This window comes from Malus sylvestris, chromosome 13 (genome assembly GCF_916048215.2).
Source record: "Malus sylvestris chromosome 13, drMalSylv7.2, whole genome shotgun sequence".
NCBI lineage: Eukaryota > Viridiplantae > Streptophyta > Magnoliopsida > Rosales > Rosaceae > Malus > Malus sylvestris.
Window position 1 is genome coordinate 5,967,806 of NC_062272.1, and position 20,338 is coordinate 5,988,143.

Below are 20,338 nucleotides of genomic sequence, written 5' to 3' on the forward strand. Positions count from 1 at the left end.
ATGTTCTGAAGGACCATTTAAATGCAAAGGTTGCACACCACTTCTGCCATGCAAAAGATTGAAGCAGAAGGTTCAACGGTGAGCTGAAACAGATCATTACAGCACGACACCTTTCCATACCACATTCACTATTCCGTCAACAGCAAAAGTATCTCATATCATCAAGGTCGAACGTACTCTAGATTTGATGGACTTGTTTTGACCCTCAAATTCTTGAGTCGGCCTTATACTCTGAAGGGAACCAGAAAACCCTCCAGCACAGTTCAAGAATGAGCCTGTGGAAAGTTACTTCTTCAAAAGCAAAAGTATCTCATATCATCTCTTCTTCATTTACTTCTCCTTATCCTGGCAGCTGAATGAGAGACAAGGAGAAGGAGAACAATCAACCGGAAGCCGAAGTCGAACCTCCGATCCTGGGTTGCTTGCTTGGAAGTTTGACTGCTTACCTTGTCTGTCACCTCTTTCGGCAGATCTCCTAGCTCGGCGACTTGGGGGACTCCTACTATAGGGTTTGTATCGCACTTAACCAAGCCCGAAACTACAAGTAAGCTTCAAGTGAAATTGATACATTACCTTGTGCATCTTCATCAGTTAAAGATACCACCCATGGATGGAGGAAAAGTACTTCCAGAGAAGATGCCACATCTACATATGAGACAGATAAGGCACGTGAAAATGATACCACACTTCGGTACTTAGAAGTTTCGTGATTACTCAATGGCTTGGATCTTGCAAGTCCCCAACCGAGGAGCTTCCCTCGCTCGGGAACTTAGGGGAGCACTGTTTGTACCATACTTGACCAATCCCGAAACTACTGAACACCGATCAACGTTATACCGTCAAGGACCCAGAAGAGCTTCCCTTCAACCAGGAGGCCAATCACAATGCGACACGTGTCGACATCAGAAGCAATCACAGCGCGACATGTGTCAACATCAGAAGCCAATCACAACATGACACGTGTCAATGTTAGAAAAAAACTAGAAACTCTCTTCTATAAATAGGGATCATTCTCCCACAATAATCTCTAATGTCATTTTGTACTAAACTATTCACTAGAACTCACAAAATGAGAGCTTGAACCTATGTATTTGTGTAAACTCTTCACAATTAATGAGAACTCCTCTACTCCGTGGACGTAGCCGATCTGGGTGAACCACGTACATCTTGTGTTTGCTTCCCTGTCCCTATTCATTTACGTACTTATCTTCACTAGTGATCGAAGCAACCAAGCGAAGGTCACAAACCTGACACTTTCTGTTGTACCAAAGTCCTCGCTGATTTTGTGCATCAACACCATGGATTGCAGATATATAGGCTGTTTCACACCTTTTCAAATACCAGTTCAGTGTATTTGAAGGTTCACAACTCTTTTCTAAGAGCTGTGTCTTTTAATCAAAACGTTTTTAATTAATAATAAATTAATTAAAAACTTAATCCGAAAATTAAAATTAATGAATCAGATTAATTTTAAATTCCAAGGGCCTAGGCAGGCCCTTGTCTTGATTAATTAATATTAATTGTATTTAGGCTATATTATACAAGCCTAATCCACACAACCATAAGGCCCAAGCCTTCAATCCATTTCCAAATGGCCCATATTCTAATTACTAGACTAAAGCACTAAATCTATATAAAGACCCTTGAGAATCTTGTTTTCCCCAATGTGGGACAAGAGTCTCAAAACTTCCAACACAACCTTACGATGAAAAATTTGAAGCTAGAAGCCTTCGGAATTCTCCCCTCACCTCCCTCCCTCTCTTCTGTCTTTTTTTGTTCCTAAATGTTCATGGTTGAAATCTCAGAAATTGTAAAACAAATCCCCGATGATCTCCACTTCAATTGGCTCGTACCATTTGACATAGCCAGAAAAATGAAAGACTATTCAGCTGGGTTCAGTCATCTCGGTCTTCTCTATCTGGTGCCTCTCCATCTCCTAGAGCTCAGCACCGTGCTTTTGATCGTTGATTTGGCCTCAAAGATCTATGAAGAAGAGGGACCGACGATGACTCTCAAGGCAATGCTACATATACCCTTTTGAGAAAACAAGATTGAAGCGAAGTTTAACATCTGTCTATGTTCTTGTCTTGTCAACCTGTACGCTTCTTGGATTGATAAGGTCAGCGGCAACCTACCATGTTGTCTTCCTGCAAATAATGTTCGGTCTATACTTTGCTGTTTGGTGCTGGCCAGCATTTACAGCAGTGCTAACAATTTACTTAGCGTGGAGTGCTGTGTGCAATGTGAGTCTTGTGATTTCGGTATTGGAGGGGACGCACGGCATCAATGCAATTGCGCTAGCGATATATTTTGGCAGTGGTTGCGAGTGGAGAGGGATTCTTTTGATGCTTGGTTTCTTTGCTAAGGACTAAGTTTTAGGTTGCTTTGCATCTACATTGGCTGCTATGAAAGAGGGACTAATTATTTTGGTCTTGTTGCTCAGATTAGCTTGTTCTGCTTTGGGAATGTGCTGAAGCACGACAAATTTCTGCCGATTGCAAGAACCGGCCTGTCGAGAAGAAGTTGGCGATGAAGGGAAAGGGAACTGAAATATGGGGATGAAATTCATGATCAGAAACTCCAAAGCCCAATTAGGAGCTGCAGCAAGTTCAGCACTTCATCAGTTTTCACATTATGCAGAAAACTAGGTCTTCTAGCTGAATTTGTATAGGTTTATGTATCCCTTTCATTGAAAAAAAATCTCAAAAACTTGGTTCTTCCCTTGTACTTTGTTGTGCAACATAGCTGCCACTTTAGTGTAGGATTTTATCTCAAAAGATCGGTGTTTTTAGCACTAACTATTTGTATTGATGGTAACCGATGTGTTCAATAGAAAATATAATTTCAAACTTATAACGAAATGTGTCACATATTTACAACTTGTTGAGATCACTTTCCTTCACAAAGGGTCCATGGCAGCCATAAGGCACCCGCCGGGGCATCCTCACAGCAGCCACAATGTCAAGCTGAGGAGACTTGGCATCCATCACCAAGAACCTCGATTCCCCGGCAGTGGTGGAGCCAACATGGGGTCATTGGTTATCCTTGACCCCAACAACTTAAAAACCCCATGTATATTTGTTTTGTACATTGTATTTGACCCTTATAAACACCTAATCTAAACTAAATTACAACATCCTCTTCCTACTTCTTCTATTTTCTTCTATCATATTTGTCTTCCTTCTCTCTTCTAGTATGAAATACTTTAGTCAACTCTCACAAGCCTCCACGAATAATAATAGTTGTTGACTTATGTTGGCATAAAGTTTTGGCATATGTTGACAGGAATTGGCAAGTGCGTACTAGGTGATGGGTGAAATGCCCAATGAAGTTTTTTTGCTTGATATTATGACTCTATTATTTAAAAATTCTGGTTACGCCACTATTCCCCGGCTTCTCATTATGAACATGCGACACCAAATACTCGTCGTCCTCATCCGCCTCAGGATTATTGGGTTCTCTGGCCACGAAAAACGGCTTGCCCCCGTAGCACCCCGGCCCAAACATCCTGCTGGCCACACTACACTCCTTGTGCTCTGCATTGGACACATCCAATTTCACAACTCCGGATATCCTAGGCATGGGATTCTTAACAGAAGCATTAGAATTGCAGAAAATAAAGAGAAAGGAAGAACTCAAGAGAAGAATTAAAAGAAGATAGAGGAATTGTATTGATTAAAAGAATTCTCAGTACACAAGATAGACCGAGAACTACCTTTTTTATACATCTTATAACCTAACTTCCTTCTCTTGTATGCCACATATAACCATCCTAACTAACTCTCAACTGCATTATTGATGACATGTCACATTACATGGCAGATTATGTGGCATTTCTAAGTCAATATAGGTCAACAGGGATCACCAATAGCTGCATAAACATACTTATTCTTCTTTCCCACGTAAGCCGAATTAATCACACCAAACTCTAGATTTCTAGTTGACATTGACTGCCTTGTCACAATCCCCGTCTTGGGATCGATCCGAACCTTCTCCACCGAAATATGAAGAAGCTCCATTCTCTCCAATGCGTGCTCGGTTGACAAAAGGTTTGGTGCCAGCATCACAATAGCATCATCATCTTCATCCCAAGCATTGATGGCATGCATGATGTTGAACCCTGGCACGTCAAACCACCTCATCCCGGACTCGTCCTTGGCGTACCGTGGAATCACTCCGATCCTCGGCACTTTGGAGGGGTCCAAACGGACAGGCACCTTTAGTGAGAATGTCGATATGGTTCATCCTGATTTGTATGTCAGCAAATATGGCATATTTTTTGGGAATTGCAAAATCATGGACGAGAGAGGAAGTGACCATAGAAAATATGGGCACGTCAGGCTGCTTCATGCTGTTCGAATCAAAGCGGAAGTATGTTAGAAACGGCGGCATGGGGCCGAAGCGGAAGGAGAATGCCTTCCCCGTCTCAGGGTCTATCTTCGGATTAGCCGTGATGCTTATGGAGAGCTTTCCTTCGAAATCATGGCGTCCCAGAGTTTCGATGTCTCCATTGGACGTCAGGCGGATGGAATAAGGGAGATCAGACTCACCAAGGGCATAGAGTCGACTGCCAAAGAATTAAAGCTAAACTTGTGTTTGCAAGACCGATGCCATTTGCAGGATTGTATCGGCCTGTAAATAACGAAGTAGTGGAAAGGTAAAGTGAGTGGGGACAATAAGAAATGTGATTATCAAATCGTCACACAATATATATATCACGTGAATTTATTTAATAATATACTATATACCCTAACCTATTGGAATATTTTAGTAAATACACCAATATATTACATATTGACTCGCTATTGTCTATTCATAAACTTGTTTGAAATTTTTTAGAATAGCTAAAAGCGCATGCAAATAATAATAATTACTTCCAATTTGTCAGCTGAAAAAGTTAACTGCATAACAAAAGTATTAGAAAATCCCCTTTAGAAAAAGCATCTCACATTTTAATTGTTTTTTTTTCAGGTTGTATTTGAATTTTTATTACAAGTTTTGACGTACTTATTTTTTTATTTTTTAAGGATCGCAGAAGTTAAACATAACCTCAATAATTAAACATTACAAAAAAGAAAACTAATTGTAATTATTTTGGGTGTGTTATGATGGGCTAGATGATTCCGAGTCTCTACATCTAGTCATGTGTATCTACCCGCATTTTGTTCAATCTTCACCATAAAGATAATCTAACGAAATTAAAACATAACACATCACATGTAATTAAGCTTAATTTTTACTACAATTAAGGTTTAGAAGTTCTTAAAAAAAATTTCAAAACCGTTTAATTATGTTTGAAATAAAATTTTTCTTAATTTTAGTTTAATTATAAGTGACGTGTCATAATCTACACTGTTGGATTATTATAACAGTAGTACTACGTAGACTAAATTTGAAAACTAAATTATTTGTCGCAAATAGAAATAAATAAGCACACTAATTAATACTTAAATAATAATCTAATCAACTTCCATATTATTTAATTTATAAGATTTTATAGACAAATTTAATCTTCCTAACATTTAACTACAAGATTTTTGTACTTTGCCTGTTAAGATGCGGGCAGCGAAGAGAACGATACGTGCCGCAAGAGAAGAAGTTAGGAACAAAAGGGTGGCCGGCGTCACGCTCGACGATGTACTTGTATGTCCGTACGTAGCGACTGCAGAGCACCGCCCGGCCTCCGGAGATCCTAACGCAGTGAACCATGCCGTCGCGTTGGAAAAGGTGGTACGGCCCACGAGGAAGAAACTGCGGGTTCGGGCCATTGCGAATGTAAGCCCCGTCGAGGAACGTCGGCAGGGAGCCGTGTATGATCTCGCACTCTGTTGGGGGAAGCTCTTCAACGGGAGCGAAGTTGCCGGAGAGCACGTGTCTGGGGTCGAGAGCGTTTCAGTGGAGGGTCGATGAAATTGTTGATCAAGTCATCAAGGGCACTGAAGATAGCTGCGGGTAGCGCGGACGGTGTTTGTTTTGCCGCAGTGAAAGTTGAAGCATTATCTGGTTTTTCTTCAGTTCTTCTGGCAGAGGAAATTATGAGGAGATTGGGGGTAGTGATGGCAGGAGATACTAGAATATTTGGAGTGCGAAATGTGGGTAGAAATGAGGAAGACAAGGCATCCATTTTTTTGTATTGCTCTTTGTTTCGGCGGCTCTAAATTCCGTCCGGATCTAACACCGTCACGGATCAATGGATTTTTGTTCCACAGAGGGGAAGGGGTGATAGAAATTGGGTAGTTCACATGATCGGGAAACGGTTGTCGCTTAGACTATTGATTACAATATGTTATGAGTAATGAGTGAGAATGAAATTGAATGAATTTGACAGAAAATGATTTGACAAATATATAGGGATGAAAATAATCTTTTTCACGTTGAAATACAACTGTTCATATCATTTTAAAATTAATTAATTGTATTATATTATATTATTTCCTTTATTAATTAACTTATTTTACTACAATCATATGTATATTAGTATACCAATGTTATGATGTACCTTTACATATGATTACACATATTATGAAAATCATGTTATCATAATCATATTCCAACAAGGGGAACTATTAAAGGGTGTTGGGAAGCCGGGGAGATATTTTACTTGGTGTTTGTGGACCAAAATAAATCGCCCAACCATGAGGAAACGTGGGTCTTAAGTTCTTAACTCTTAATAACCATGCTCGAGTTTACTCAACTTAAACTAGCAATTGGCACACACCAATGCGTGTGCAATTAAATTTGCATCTTAATTTTCTACGTTTCGTCACATCCACAAAACTACAAGAGAGTTTATGAAGTAAGAAAAAGTTGCCTGCTTTTTAGGAATATTTGTCAATATACTGCCGAACATAGCCACCAAACCAGCAAAAACAATCCTTTCATTTATATTTCATCAATTTTTGAAGAGAAGAGAAACGTACAGATCAAACCTTATAGATTAATCCTTGTTTCATTTATCTTGCAATTTTGTGGAACATTAAACAATTTTTTTAAGAATTAATATGGAATGGGGATCTTAATATTTTGAAGGATTTGTTTTTGTAACTTGTGGGAGTTCGGGGAAAGACAAATTATAGTGTTGTTGGGTGGTTTTAAGAAAGTAGATCAGTTAAGCGTGAGGAGAACATGGGAGAAGAGCGGTTGAGGATTTTTTTGGCGAGAGAGTGCAAAGAGAGTCGGAGGAGAGAACTGGAGTTTTTTTAATTTAATTTTTAATTTTGAATAGGGCTGCTATGTTTATATGGACGTGAGGTTCACGTAAAAAAAACAGTAAAATTTGTGTTCATGTAATTACTAAATTGCCCATAATTTTTATTTATGTTTAGTTTTGATCAGAAAGTTGGAATGATAATATTATGAAGTTTTGGTTAAGAATCAGAATTCTATCAATATGTATATGTACTTTAGATTATTGTTTTATTCAGATGTATGATTGAAAACTGAAAAGAAAAAAATCAAAGGGCCCCTTAATCATTAGAAAAGACTGCATATTTTCGATTGTGACTGGGATGAGCGTGCAAGTGAAGGCAGAGCACATGAAAGCAACCTTGTGATGAAGAATTATGAGAAGCTGGAAGCCTCCAATATTCGTTACAACAGATATTGGTCTTGTTGCTCAATGCTTAGATCAATTAGCTTGTTCTGCTTTGGGGAATTAGTATGGTGAAGTGCGATCACCTACATGATTTATTTATGCGATATAGAATTCAATCTAATTTCGATATTATCTTTAACTTAACCATCAGTCCAACACAATCTGGTTCGTACACACCAGTAAACCATCTAATTATAGATTATTGCCGTACTTCTCCGATACATGTTTATAAACACCAATTAATTGTAAATTTTTTACTTTTTTATATTTGAACAAAATTAATTGTATTTTAAACTTTTATTTTTTATTGGAAGCTTTATTGTAAAATATAAATATGTACAATATATTTCCTACTTATAATTGTTTGTGTAACGTTTGCTATGTTGCTTCATGGGGACATATGAAACTACAACTTGTTGAGATCACTTTCCCTCACAAAGAGTCCGTGGAAGCCATAAACAAATTTATTAATTACATTGGACTTTAAACATTGTACATCTTTTGGATGTCTAAAATAACCTATTTAAATGTTATAAATTCATTGCCTAATATAAAAAAACAAAAATGCCTAAGGGCCCCACCAACTGAGACTGAAACCGGGGCTGTGAAGCCCACTTCTAAAATTTTAAGCTAGAAGGGTTGGAACTAAAAAATTGTTTTTGGGCTAAAACCTAAATTTTTTGGGCTAAATATTTTTAGGTTTTAGGTCATCATTGAAGATGGTCTAATATGCCAAATAAATTTATTACACATATTAGACCAACTCCAACCCTTGGAGTAAGTCCTAAATTTTCCCTTCTATTCCCCCTTGTTTCTCTCCAACCATTGTTCTAAAATTAGGTTAAGTGTTAAAACCTATAAATAAATAAAACTCAAATTCTCCCAAAATTTAGCCCAAAAACTTGGTGGAGCCCAAAGAATATAGCCCACCCACATAGGGTTGTCTACCCTGATGTCTGATAGGTAACTAAGCCCAACGGCTCTTTTATGATTTGGCGGCCACAATCAGTTGGGCCATTGGTTCACCCAACGATCCACATTCAAACTTTCTTTTTTTTAGTTTTATATTTATATATTTATTGAATCAAACGGCTAAAATCAAATATAATCAAATCTAACAATAAAAAAAGATCTAGCTACCCAAATTTAAATTCAACAACTAAAATAATTAAAAAAAATTATTTAACTCAAAATTCACCCAAAAACTCTATAAATACATATGTATTTGTTCAAACATCCACACAAAACTCACTTTTCTCCTACAATTCTTCCAATTTTTTTTTTTTTATACCATCTTCCAAAACCATTTCTTCCCATTTACAATTCTTCCAATCTCTATCATGTGTTTCATATTCTTCCATAGTATTTCATAAGTTTCATGTGTCGATTTAGTGATTTTTCAATATTTATTGGAATTTAAATATTTATAGGTCAAAATGTTCAAAAATTAATTTATGATAGTCTACATAATTTTTTTTAAAAGTTAAGTTAAAAAAAAAAGCCTAAATTCATTCTTTAATAATCTTGGGCTAAAATTTTAGAGCATCCCCAATGGGGGCTTTATCCTCCATAAGGCTACCACATTTCTAGCCTTAGCAAGAAATTTCATCCCAAATGAGCCGGAAAATAGGGCTAGATCCACCACTGGGGCTAGCAACTTCCTTTCTTGGGTAGCAAAAAATCGAGCTACATCTAGCCCCAAAAAACAGTGGGTCTCACAAAAAAAGTAGCAACTCATGTGAACAAAATTCTATCACTCTCCCTCCACTTGTGAATACACTTATACTCTCCTTTTATTATTTTTTTAATTCTTGTTTCTTACTTATTTTTCTTGCAATTTGGCTAATTAATGATTGTTTTAAATTTCATAAGAATTAAAATTTCAAATTGACTTAACGTTTATGGGCATTGATGGGTGAAATTTTCAAATATTTTTTTTCAAAATCATGATACTAATATATTAATTGGTGCTAGGTAATTTGTTGTGTTATACGTGAAAATCAAATTATTTCAGAGGGCGAAGTGGGGGTTTGTTTCTTTCAACGGATGAGATTGAGATAAGGGAATCTAATCCAACGAATGATTCATAATTGATGAAATCTAACTTTGTCACAATTTGAACTTTTTAGGTTGAAGGGTTCATAAAAAAAAAATTAAGATAGCACGTTCAAAAATCAACTTAAGAAAAACTAACACAAAAAATAAAAAAATAAAAAAATTCATCGCTTAATCAAATTACTACATAAATAAATATATATAGCCCCATATAGAGACCGGAAAATATAGCCCCTCATTGGGAGATATTCTTTTATAAAGCCCCAAAGATTCCTTGGAGCTTTAGAATGGGCTCTATCCATCACTTTTCCAGCCTCATATAGAGCCCCTCACTGGGGATGCTCTTAGGTCATAAGGGTTGGAGCAAAAAAGTTGTTTCTGAGTTAAAACCTAAATTTTCTGAGCTAAAAATTTTAGGTTTTACTCCAAGGGTTGGAGATGGTCTTAGGCATGTTTTAGCTCATTATTTGTTTTTATAGGTGAATTTGTTTTGCATGTATTGTTAACTTATGTGCAAATAATTGATAGATTTTTATGTAAAACATAGGTGACTTAATTTTAAATCAAACAACATTTTTTTATGTTGTAGGTAAATTATTTTGCATGGATTCTTACATATATTAGGCATAATTTTTTTTATAGTATATATATGTGTTTAAATAATTTACCCACATTTATATGTAAAATATAATTTTCGTAACATTAACTTTGCATGTATAAGCATGTTTTTTAACATTCATTTATTTTGTAGGTAACTTATTTTGCATTATGTTGGTAAGTAAGTAGGCAATGAATTTATATATTAGGCATATTAGCTAATCATTAAAAAAATATATATACATAGGTAAATTAATTAGTACAAAAATATAGTTAAATTTTGTACATATCATAAATGGAGGGTGTATTCAATTGAGATTCTAAGAAATTTTAATTCTTTTAATAAATCTCAAAAAAAAGGTACGGATATTAAATCAAGATTTTAAATGATTCTCTGAAATTCAATGTGTATTGAATTAGGGTTTTAATATAGTTTATTAAAATCTTTAGAAATCCCGGTGTATTTAATTAGAATTTCGAAATATTGATAACATTCCATGTGTATTCAATTGGGAATTCATTTTATATAATTTTAAAAAGTTGAGGAATTTGAGGGAATTAGAGAGATTTCGTAGTGTATTTTAAACATTCACAAATCCCGCTTCTTCTCTTGAGATTTCAAGGGAATTGAATCAAAATTTTACATGCAATCTCTACAAATCAATTAAACTCTATCAGAATTCATAGATTTATGAAATCCATTAAATAATGTTTTTCAAACTATACTGATGTGCTGAGCAATAATGATGAATGAAGTCAAAGCCTTGGAGAAACTATAGTTTTTCAAACTAGTTTCTCGCAACCATCACATGAAAATAATGTTGCAGAGGGTCATCAAATAAATGAACCACAACAAGATGGACCAATAGTTTAACATGATGCTGATGAGTTGCAAATTGCCTTGGAAGCACCAAGAAGAGCCTCATAAAGAATTTGCAGATCAACGATTCCAGAAGATTATATCACTTACTTTTGTGAAGTTGAGCATGATGAAGGTATAATGACTGATCCAGCAACTTGCATGCATGCATGAAGTTATAAAAGTGAAAACTCTCTATCATGGCAGCGAACAATGGAAGAGGAGATAGGGTCTATGCATTCTAATCAGGTGTGGACCCTTGTAGAGAAGACATAATCTATGATACCCATTGGATGCAAATGGGTGTACAAAACTAAGAGAGATTCGAAAGAGAAGGTTGAAAGGTTCAAAGCAAGATTGGTAGCTAAAGGCTTCATTCAAAGGGAAGGGGTAGACTATAATGAAACATTTTTTCCCGTGTCGTCCAAGGATTCCCTGCGGATAATCTTAGCACTCGTGGCACACTTTGACTTGGAACTTCACCAAATGGACGTCAAAACGGTGTTTCTAAGTGGTGACTTGGAAAAGGAAATTTATATGAACCAACCTCCTGGTTTCATTGAAAAGGGTAAAGAACACCTAGTTTGCAGATTAAGCAAGTTTATATATGGTCTGAAACAAGCATCGAGGCAGTGGTTTATGAAATTTGATGAAAAGGTAACTCATATTGGCTTCACTGAGAATAAGGTTGATGATTGCATTTATTTTAAAAACATTGGTTCCAAGTTCATTTTCCTTATACTTTACGTTGACGATATACTTCTTGCAAGCGATGATTTGAACCTATTGCTTGAAACCAAGTTGTTGTTGTCAAACACCTTCGATATGAAAGACTTGGGGATGCCTATTTTGTTCTCGGCATAGAGATTAAAGGAGACAGGTCAAGAAACTTACTGGGGATTTCGCAAAGGTCATACACTGAGAACATATTAAAACATTTCAACATAGAAGGATGTTCAAGAGGAGAAGTCCCGATGAGCAAAGGTGACAAATTGAACAAGGAGCAATGTCCTAAGAATGACTTGGAGAGGAAAACCATGTTGAACAAACCCTATGCTTCATTGGTGGGGAGCTTGATGTATGCTCAGGTTTGTACTAGACCTGACTTAGCTTAATTAATGTACTTGGGAGGTATCAATCGAATCCTGGAGAACAACATTGGGTGGCAGCTAAGAATGTAATGAGATATTTGCAAAGAACAAAATCACACATGCTTGTGTATGGAAATAGTAAAAAGCTGGAAGTGGTAGGGTACTCTGATTCGGATTTTGCAGGCTGCACAGATGATAGAAGGTCCACAAGTGGTTATTTGTTCTTCATGGCTGAATGAGTCATCTCGGGGAAAAGTGCAAAACAGAAAACACTTGCAACATCGACCATGCAAGCTGAATATGTGGGTGTAAAACTTAGTCTTGTCTTATTTGCTTTGTAGTTATTTATTGCAATAGATGAATTCTAAATTTATTTCATGTACTGCTTTTGTTTGAGCTAGTAATCATTAATGAGACTTGGCTGAAAAGCTATGATCATATATGTGATATTTCTGCAATGAAGCTTGATTGTTTTAAAAGCTTTTCAGGTCGCTATTTGATCCTACTTTTCAGCATGCAGAAAAGTTGAAGTTGGATTGTTGCTAACTAAGGCAACGTTAAGGTAATGGGAAAACTAGTGGGAGCATACAGTAAAGCTCTCTTATAGCTAACATGTATAAGCATCATACGTGAATAATTGCATGTTATAGTGATTTTAGAGTGGCTGCACCATTTTGTGCAAACTTTTCTGAAGTTCTATGACTTGAGTCATTCATGGTGGATGTGTGAGGATGTGTTTGTTTATTTATTAACTCATGTGATCACTAAGGAACTGTTGTTAGTAGAAACATTGCTCAAAACAAAGACGATGAGTTTAGGTCCAAATGGAAGAATGTTGGAACCCTATTGGACTCTAAACTAATCTCATTCGTGTTTTGAGTTTAGTGGAAACTAAGAACGGTTAGAGTTAATAGGTGAATAAACTTCTTTCCTTTAAAGTAGGACATTAAGGGTTAAACATGTTTGTGAGTGGATATCCCACGTTGGAGCACTATAGACGTGTGTTTTGAACAAACTGTTTTCCTTGATAAGAGGAAATGGTTATGGTTGCACGTTTATAAAAGGATAAGTCCCTGCTCAAGAGGAACGTGTTTGCATAGCCATATTCTACAAAGAACATAAGGTCCTCCTTGAGTAGAAGATTTCCTTTTCTTTTCCCAGTGATCAATGGCTTCACAAGGTCTGAACTCATATCACAATACTTGATGCACATTCGTAATCTATGTTTGCAGCTATATTAAATTCCAACACTCAATGCTTAGATCAATTAGCTTGTTCTGCTTTGGGGAATTAGTATGGTGAAGTGCGATCACCTACACGATTTATTTATGCGATATAGAATTCAATCTAATTTCGATATTATCTTTAACTTAACCATCAGTCCAACACAATCTGGTTCATACACACCAGATAGGCCCAGTAAACCATCTAATTGTAGATTGTTGTCATACTTCTCCGATACATGTTTATAAACACCAATTAATTGTAAATTTTTTTATTTTTTTATATTTGAGCAAAATTAATTGTATTTTAAACTCTTATTTTTTATTGGAAGCTTTATTGCAAAAGATAAATACGTACAATATATTTCATACTTATAATATAATTGTTTGTGTAACGTTTGCTACGTTGCTTCATGGGGAAATATGAAACTACAAATTGTTGAGATCACTTTCCCTCACAAAGAGTCCGTGGAAGCCATAAGGCACCCGCCGGGGCATCCTCACAGCAGCCACAATGTCAAGCTGAGGAGACTTTGCATCCATCACCAAGAACCTCGATTCCCCGGCCTTCTCATCGTGAACATACGACACCAAAAACCCGTTGTCCTCGTCCGCCTCAGGATTCTCGGGCTCTCTGGCCACGAAAAACGGCTCGCCCCCGTAGCACCCCGGCCCAAACATCCTGCTGGCCACAATACACTCCTTGTGCTCCACATTGGACACATCCAATTTTACAACTCCTGATATCTTAGGCATGGGATCACCCTCAGCTGCATACACATACTTATTCTTCCTCCCCAGGTAAGCCGGATTGATCACGGCGAAATCCAGATTTCTGGTCGAAATCGGCTGCCTCGTCACAATCCCCGTTTTGAGATCAATCCGAACCTTCTCAACCAAGCAATGAACAAGATCCACCCTCTCCAGTACGTGCTCTGCTGACAAAACGTTTGGTGCCACCATCACAATAGCATCGTCCTCATCCCATGCATTGGTGGCGTGTACGCCGTTGAAACCCGGCACCTCAAACCACCTCATCTCCGACTCGTCCTTTGCGTACCGCGGAATCACTCCAATTCTTGGCACTTTCGAGGGGTCCAAACCAAATGGGGTGGCTCGTTTAGTGATCATGTCAATAAGGTTCAACCCAATTTGTATGTCAGCAAATATGGCATGTTTTTTGGTGATTGCAAAGTCATGGAGGAACGTTGGAGTGACCATGGAGAATATCGGAACGTCCGGCTGCTTCACGCCATTCGAATCGAAGCGGAAGTAGGTTAGAAACGGCCGTATAAAGCCATAGCGGAAGGCGAAGGCCTCCCCCGTGTCAGGGTCTATCTTGGGATGAGCTGTCATGTTCATGGAGAGCTTGCCATCGAAATCATGGCGTCCCAGAGTTTCGATATCTCCGTTGGACGTCAGGCGGAGGGAGTAAGGGAGATCGGACTCGCCGAGAGCGTAAAGTCGGTCGCCAAAGAAGGCCAAACTTGTGTTTGCAAGACCAATGCCATTTGCAGGATTGTATTGGCCTGTAAACAAAGTAACGGTGAATCATTTGATAGTAATACTAAATGAAAGATTAAAATAAAAATATAATTAATTTAATTTTGTTATGACACTTATGTACTTGGTAATGTTGTACTAAGTATGAGAAATTACTCCTTTTTCTTTTGTGCTCATCCTTTTAACTTTTGGATGGAATAGACCAAAGAAAAATTGAGGAACAAAAGAAACAGGAGATGTGCAGTAACAAAAAAGATTATTACTACAATTATCATGGATTTGTACTATTTATTAGGGCCCACAAATGTATATGCATCTCATTTTTATTAGAGAGTTAATAAATAATGATATAAATAGATAGTAAGAATAACAATTTTGAACAAAAAATAAAACTATAATAGTTTTTTTTTTCAATAGTCAAGACAATTTATAATACGAAAAATGAACAATAATGATTGAAAATACTATTTTGTTTCTTTATCAATTTAGTAACCACAAAGCCGACATGTTCTGTAGTTTGGATCGCTAAAGATTATGTTATCCAATTTTTTTTGGCTTAAATGTCAAAATAGTTTCTATGTTATAACCATATGGTCAATTTAGTCCCCGTATTTCGATTTGACTACTTTAATTCTCATGTTTGTCTCTATTAGTCAATTAAGGACATTTCATTCAATCTCTTTTAAAAAATTCATAAGAAAAATCATATGAGAAATATTTACTCTTTCTCTTTTAAGAAAAATGCAAATCAACGAGAAATAACACATATAAGAAATAAAACTTCAAATCTGAAAAATGATTAAGGTTGTGACATAAAAAAAAAAGAGGGAGTAATGTTAAGGAGGAGGTCAGAGAGTTGGGAGGAGAATTATTTTTATTTTTATTTTTAATTTATTTCATTTTAAATATTTTAAATCAAATCAATTATAATTTATAAAAATTAGATAAAAATGTCTTTAATTAGCGAACAGAAAGAAACACAATGACTAAATTAGCCAAATTAGAAACACAAAGATTAAATTGATCCTTTGATTAAAGGGAACTCTAACGAAAAGCTTCTGATACCGTTCAATTTAACGAAAAACCACATTTTTACACTAAAAAGTCAATCCTGGTACTATTCACTTTACCCTTTATTTTGTCCTTATCATTAAAACTCAAAGTTTTCAAACCATTTTCATTAGTTTCTTTTTTATTTTAAAACATAGAAATCATTTTAACATTTAAGTCAATTTTTTTTAATAAGAAATATGTCGAAAAGAATGCATTGAAATGTTTGCGTTTTAGGTATGGAATGGATTGTGGACCCTGCCTGTAAGGACCCGGGCAGCGGAGAGAGCGCCACGTGTGGCGGAAGCGGTGAGGCCGTTGAAGCTAGAGAAGAAGTTGGGAAGTATAGGGTGGCGGGCGTCACGCTCAACGGTGTACTTGTAGGTCTTGACATATCGGCTGCAGAGCACCGCGCGGCCTCCGGAGATCCTAACGGAGTGAAGCATGCCGTCCCCGTCGAACAGGTGGTAGGGCCCACGCGGAAGGTATTGCGGGTTGGGGCCATTGCGAATGTAGGCTCCGTCGAGGCACGGAGGCAGGGAGCCGTGTATGATCTCGCACTCCGTCGGCGGAAGCTCCTCAACCGGAGCAAAGTTGTGGGAGAGCACGTGCCTGGGGTCCACTGAGGGTTTCACTGGAGGGTCGATGAAGCTGTTGATGAAATCGTCCAAAGCATTGAAGATCACTGCAGGCAGCGCAGAAACTGTTTGTTTTGCCGCAGTGAAAGTTGAGGCATTGTTTTGAAGAGCATGATCGGCTTTTGCCGCTAGCGGCGGTGGTGGAGTGGTTCTCGGAGGCTGCTGCGACGGCGGCGGCCTTGAAGCTGGTGGTTTGGAGCTGGGTCTTTCTTCCATTCTGATAGAGGAAATACTGCTGAGTTTGGGGGTAGAGAAGGCAGGAAAAGCAGATAGGAAGGAGGAAGAGAAGGCATCCATATTTGGTATGGCCTTGGACGAGACCAGCTGGTTGGAAATTGGAATAAATAAAGGGTTGGGAGCTTGGGATATTTACATGATGTTGAGGGCCAAAGTATTTCTGGCCACAATTCTGCTATATCTGTGCCACTTCCCAAATCGGTGGTGTGTGTTATGCTGGGTTTGTCTCTCTTCTTATGTGATATTTTTTTTTTTGTTTTGTTGAAAGTTGAATATTATTACATACGAATCAAAATGTTTACATCAGACGCCAGAGTATTAAATAATCACTTTGGTTCAAAACCATTTCATGAGTGACCACCCCCCACACGCGTGACATAAGATGCCACAAGATGCGCAGCCTCATTATAGGCATGGGGAGTATAAATAAACTCAACAAAACATTATTGTTGCTTAATAAGGTTAATGTCCCATAGAATACCATTCATGATTGCCTCTGGTTGCAAGCTCCCATGAATCATGTCGACAAAGACCTTTGAATCAGTTTCCAACTGAACAGACCCGAAACCCATTTCCACACAAGCAAAGCCAACCTCATTGCTTCCGCTTCCGCCATGATGCTCGAAACACATAGTACTTTGCCCACACCTCCAGCACCTTTGAAAATGCCCACAAAATCCCTCGCAACCCACCCAAAACCACCCACACCAGTACAATTACACCAGGCTCCATCACAATTAACTTTTATTGTTCCAAAAGGCGGCTTAACCCACCCTTTAGGACTCTCCCCTCTTCCTTGCTACCCACAGGTTGGTTGTTGCACCACTTCCCCATCACATCCTGCTATCTCCTCCCACTGTTGTCGAAGTAATTGCATCGCAACAGTAGACTCTACCTCAATTTTCTCAAACACCATACTATTATGACAATTCCATATTCTCCATAGACTACAAACCACCTAATGCATGATATCACTAGCCTCCCCCTCCTTACCATATTTCGCACACAACCACTTCCAACATTCCATAAAATTCTCTCCCACCACCGTAGTCACATCTAATTGAAGCAGAGAACCAAACCAAAAAACACGAGCAAATGGGCCCCAAAAAAAAGATGTACCTGCGTTTCCTCATTACCTGCATAAAACGAGCAACTAGTCTCCAAATGAATCCCCGTGCGTTGCAAATTTGTGCGCACCACAAGAATATTCCGACACCCTTTCCAAACAAAATGACACAGCTTGGGATGAACCTTCAACCTCCATATAGCCATCCACACTAAATCCTTGCTGGCATCCCTGCTGGATTGACCCACCCCTTTCCATCCAAGCTCTTTATTCTGATTCATCTCTTGAGCCACCATATCCCTTAATTTCATTGAATATACCCCATTTCGAGTGTAAGGCCAAATAATATGATCAGGGCATCCAAATTGACTAAGCGGCATACCTAAAATAACACGGGCTTCTTCTTCATTAAAACACATCTTAATAACCTCTCGCTTCCATTTACCTCCAAGGGCCACCATGTCGGCAACCATTATAGGCATCTTCTCATGTCTTGAAATAGGCCGAAACGTCCACGGTGTAGGCAACCAAGGGTCATTCACACTCTGAATACTTCTCCCATCCCCAACCTTCCATCGTATACTGACCTTCAATATATTCTTCCCCTACAAAATCCCCTTCCAACCCCATGAAGTACCCCTTTCCCACCGATGCTTCAAGAAACGACAAAGAATGGTAGTATTTAGCTTGAAGCACTTTAGCTAAGAGCAAGTCCGGATTACATATAAGATGCCACCTCACCTTAGCCAACATAGCTAAGTTAAAATCAATAATCTCTTTGAAGCTGAGACTTCCAGAAGCATTTTTTTTTTGCAACTTTATTCTAAGCAACCCAATGAACACCCTTATTCATCTTCTGATCCCTCCACCAAAATCGTGCTATAATTTGTTCAATCTCCTTTGCCAACTGGATGGGCAATTAGAAACATGACATAGTATAAACAGGTAGGGCAGTTGTAACACTCATAATTAGTACCTCATTTTCGGCTAAAGACATAAATTGTTCTACCTAACCATTGATTATTTCATCCAATTTATCTGTACATCTTCAAACACTTTTTTCTTCGAAGCCCTAAAATTCGCTTAAATACCCAAATATTTCCCGAATCCTTTCTGATGTCTAATCCCCAAGACCTGTGATAATTGAGCTTTCAACCCCTACGAGCAACCCACACTAAAATGGATCGAACTCTTATCCAAATTAATGAACTGTCCAAATCCCTCAGCATACCGTTGAAGCAAACATTTAACATTACGAGCGTCAATCTCCATAGCTCTACAAAATAAAACGGAATCATCCGCAAAGAAGACATGGGATAGAGGCTTGGCAAAGGCATTCATAAACATACCCTGAATGCGTCCAACCCTCTCCTCATTATGGATTAAAGAAGAAAAACCCTCCGCATAAATTAGGAATAAGGTGATAATGGATCCCCTTGCCGAATTCCCCTACTAGGTGTGATGTAACCCGTTGTCTCACCATTAACAACCACACTATATGACACGGTTTGCATACACTCAATCACCCATTGGCAAAAAATATCGTCGAATCCCAATTTATGCAACATAACATTCAAAAAGGACCATTCAACCCGATCATAAGCTTTTTCCATGTCCAATTTCATCGCCATAAAGTTAACACCATCCTCATTCCCATGTTGCATAAAGTGTAGGAGTTCATGAACCACTAAAATATTATCAGAAATTTGTAGTCCTGCCACAAACGCCGATTGATTCTGACTAATCACTTTATAGAGAACTCTCTTCAACCGATTTTTTAGAACTTTGGAAATAATTTTATACACCACATTACATAGCGAAATCGGTTGAAATTGGGACATTTTCATTGGGTTATCCACTTTAGGAATGAGCACGATATTAGTATGATTCAACTCTTTTAACATTCTTCTCAAGCAAAAGAAAGATTTTACCATACCCATAACCACACCTCCAACCGTCTCCCAATGATGATGGAAGAATCCCGCATTGAACCCATCCGGGCCCGGTGACTTTGTTGGGTGCATCTGATATAAAGCAGTTTCAATCTCCACATCATTCATTAAGGCAATCAAAAAATTATTATCCATATCCCTCACCCTACTCGACACACACTACAGGATCTTCATAAAACTAGCAGGCTTATCTGTGGAAAACAATGACTGGAAATAATCAACTGCAATGTCATGGATTCGGTGCCTATCCATACACCATGTCCCATCTTCCTTTTTTAATCCCCGAATAACATTCCTCCGTCTTTGTTTTAAAGTTTGCACATGGAAGAACCGAGTATTTTTATCACCTTCCCGTAACCACTGTACTCGAGACTTCGTACGCCAATAGACTTCTTCCCTTCTAATTGCTCGTGTAAGCTCCTCTTCCAAACCTTGAATCCGGTGCTCGTTAAACACCGGTTGCTGATACGCAT

The 20,338-nt window shown here is 37.9% G+C and overlaps 1 protein-coding gene and 2 pseudogenes across 1 annotated transcript; 1 reads left to right on the forward strand and 2 right to left on the reverse strand.

Moving 5' to 3' along the window:
* Positions 1–1,644: 1,644 nt before the first annotated feature.
* On the forward strand, positions 1,645–2,861 carry LOC126595098 (uncharacterized; annotated as a pseudogene).
* A 12-nt stretch (positions 2,862–2,873) lies between these two features.
* On the reverse strand, positions 2,874–6,276 carry LOC126595100 (probable carotenoid cleavage dioxygenase 4, chloroplastic; annotated as a pseudogene).
* A 7,443-nt stretch (positions 6,277–13,719) lies between these two features.
* LOC126595095 (probable carotenoid cleavage dioxygenase 4, chloroplastic) lies at positions 13,720–16,932 on the reverse strand. The gene is made up of 2 exons (XM_050261439.1): positions 16,235–16,932; positions 13,720–14,948 (listed from the first exon to the last, which is right to left on the reverse strand). The coding sequence occupies exons 1-2, from the start codon at positions 16,905–16,907 to the stop codon at positions 13,849–13,851; spliced, it is 1,773 nt and encodes a 590-aa protein (XP_050117396.1). The 5' UTR covers positions 16,908–16,932; the 3' UTR covers positions 13,720–13,848.
* Positions 16,933–20,338: the final 3,406 nt, after the last annotated feature.

Coding starts and splice junctions, on each gene's coding strand:
- LOC126595095 (XM_050261439.1), bottom strand. CDS start 16,907: ATGGATGCCTTCTCTTCCTCCTTCCTATCTGCTTTTCCTGCCTTCTCT. Junction 14,949..16,234: donor CGCTGCCCGGGTCCTTACAG/GCAGGGTCCACA, acceptor CTTTGTTTACAG/GCCAATACAATCCTGCAAAT.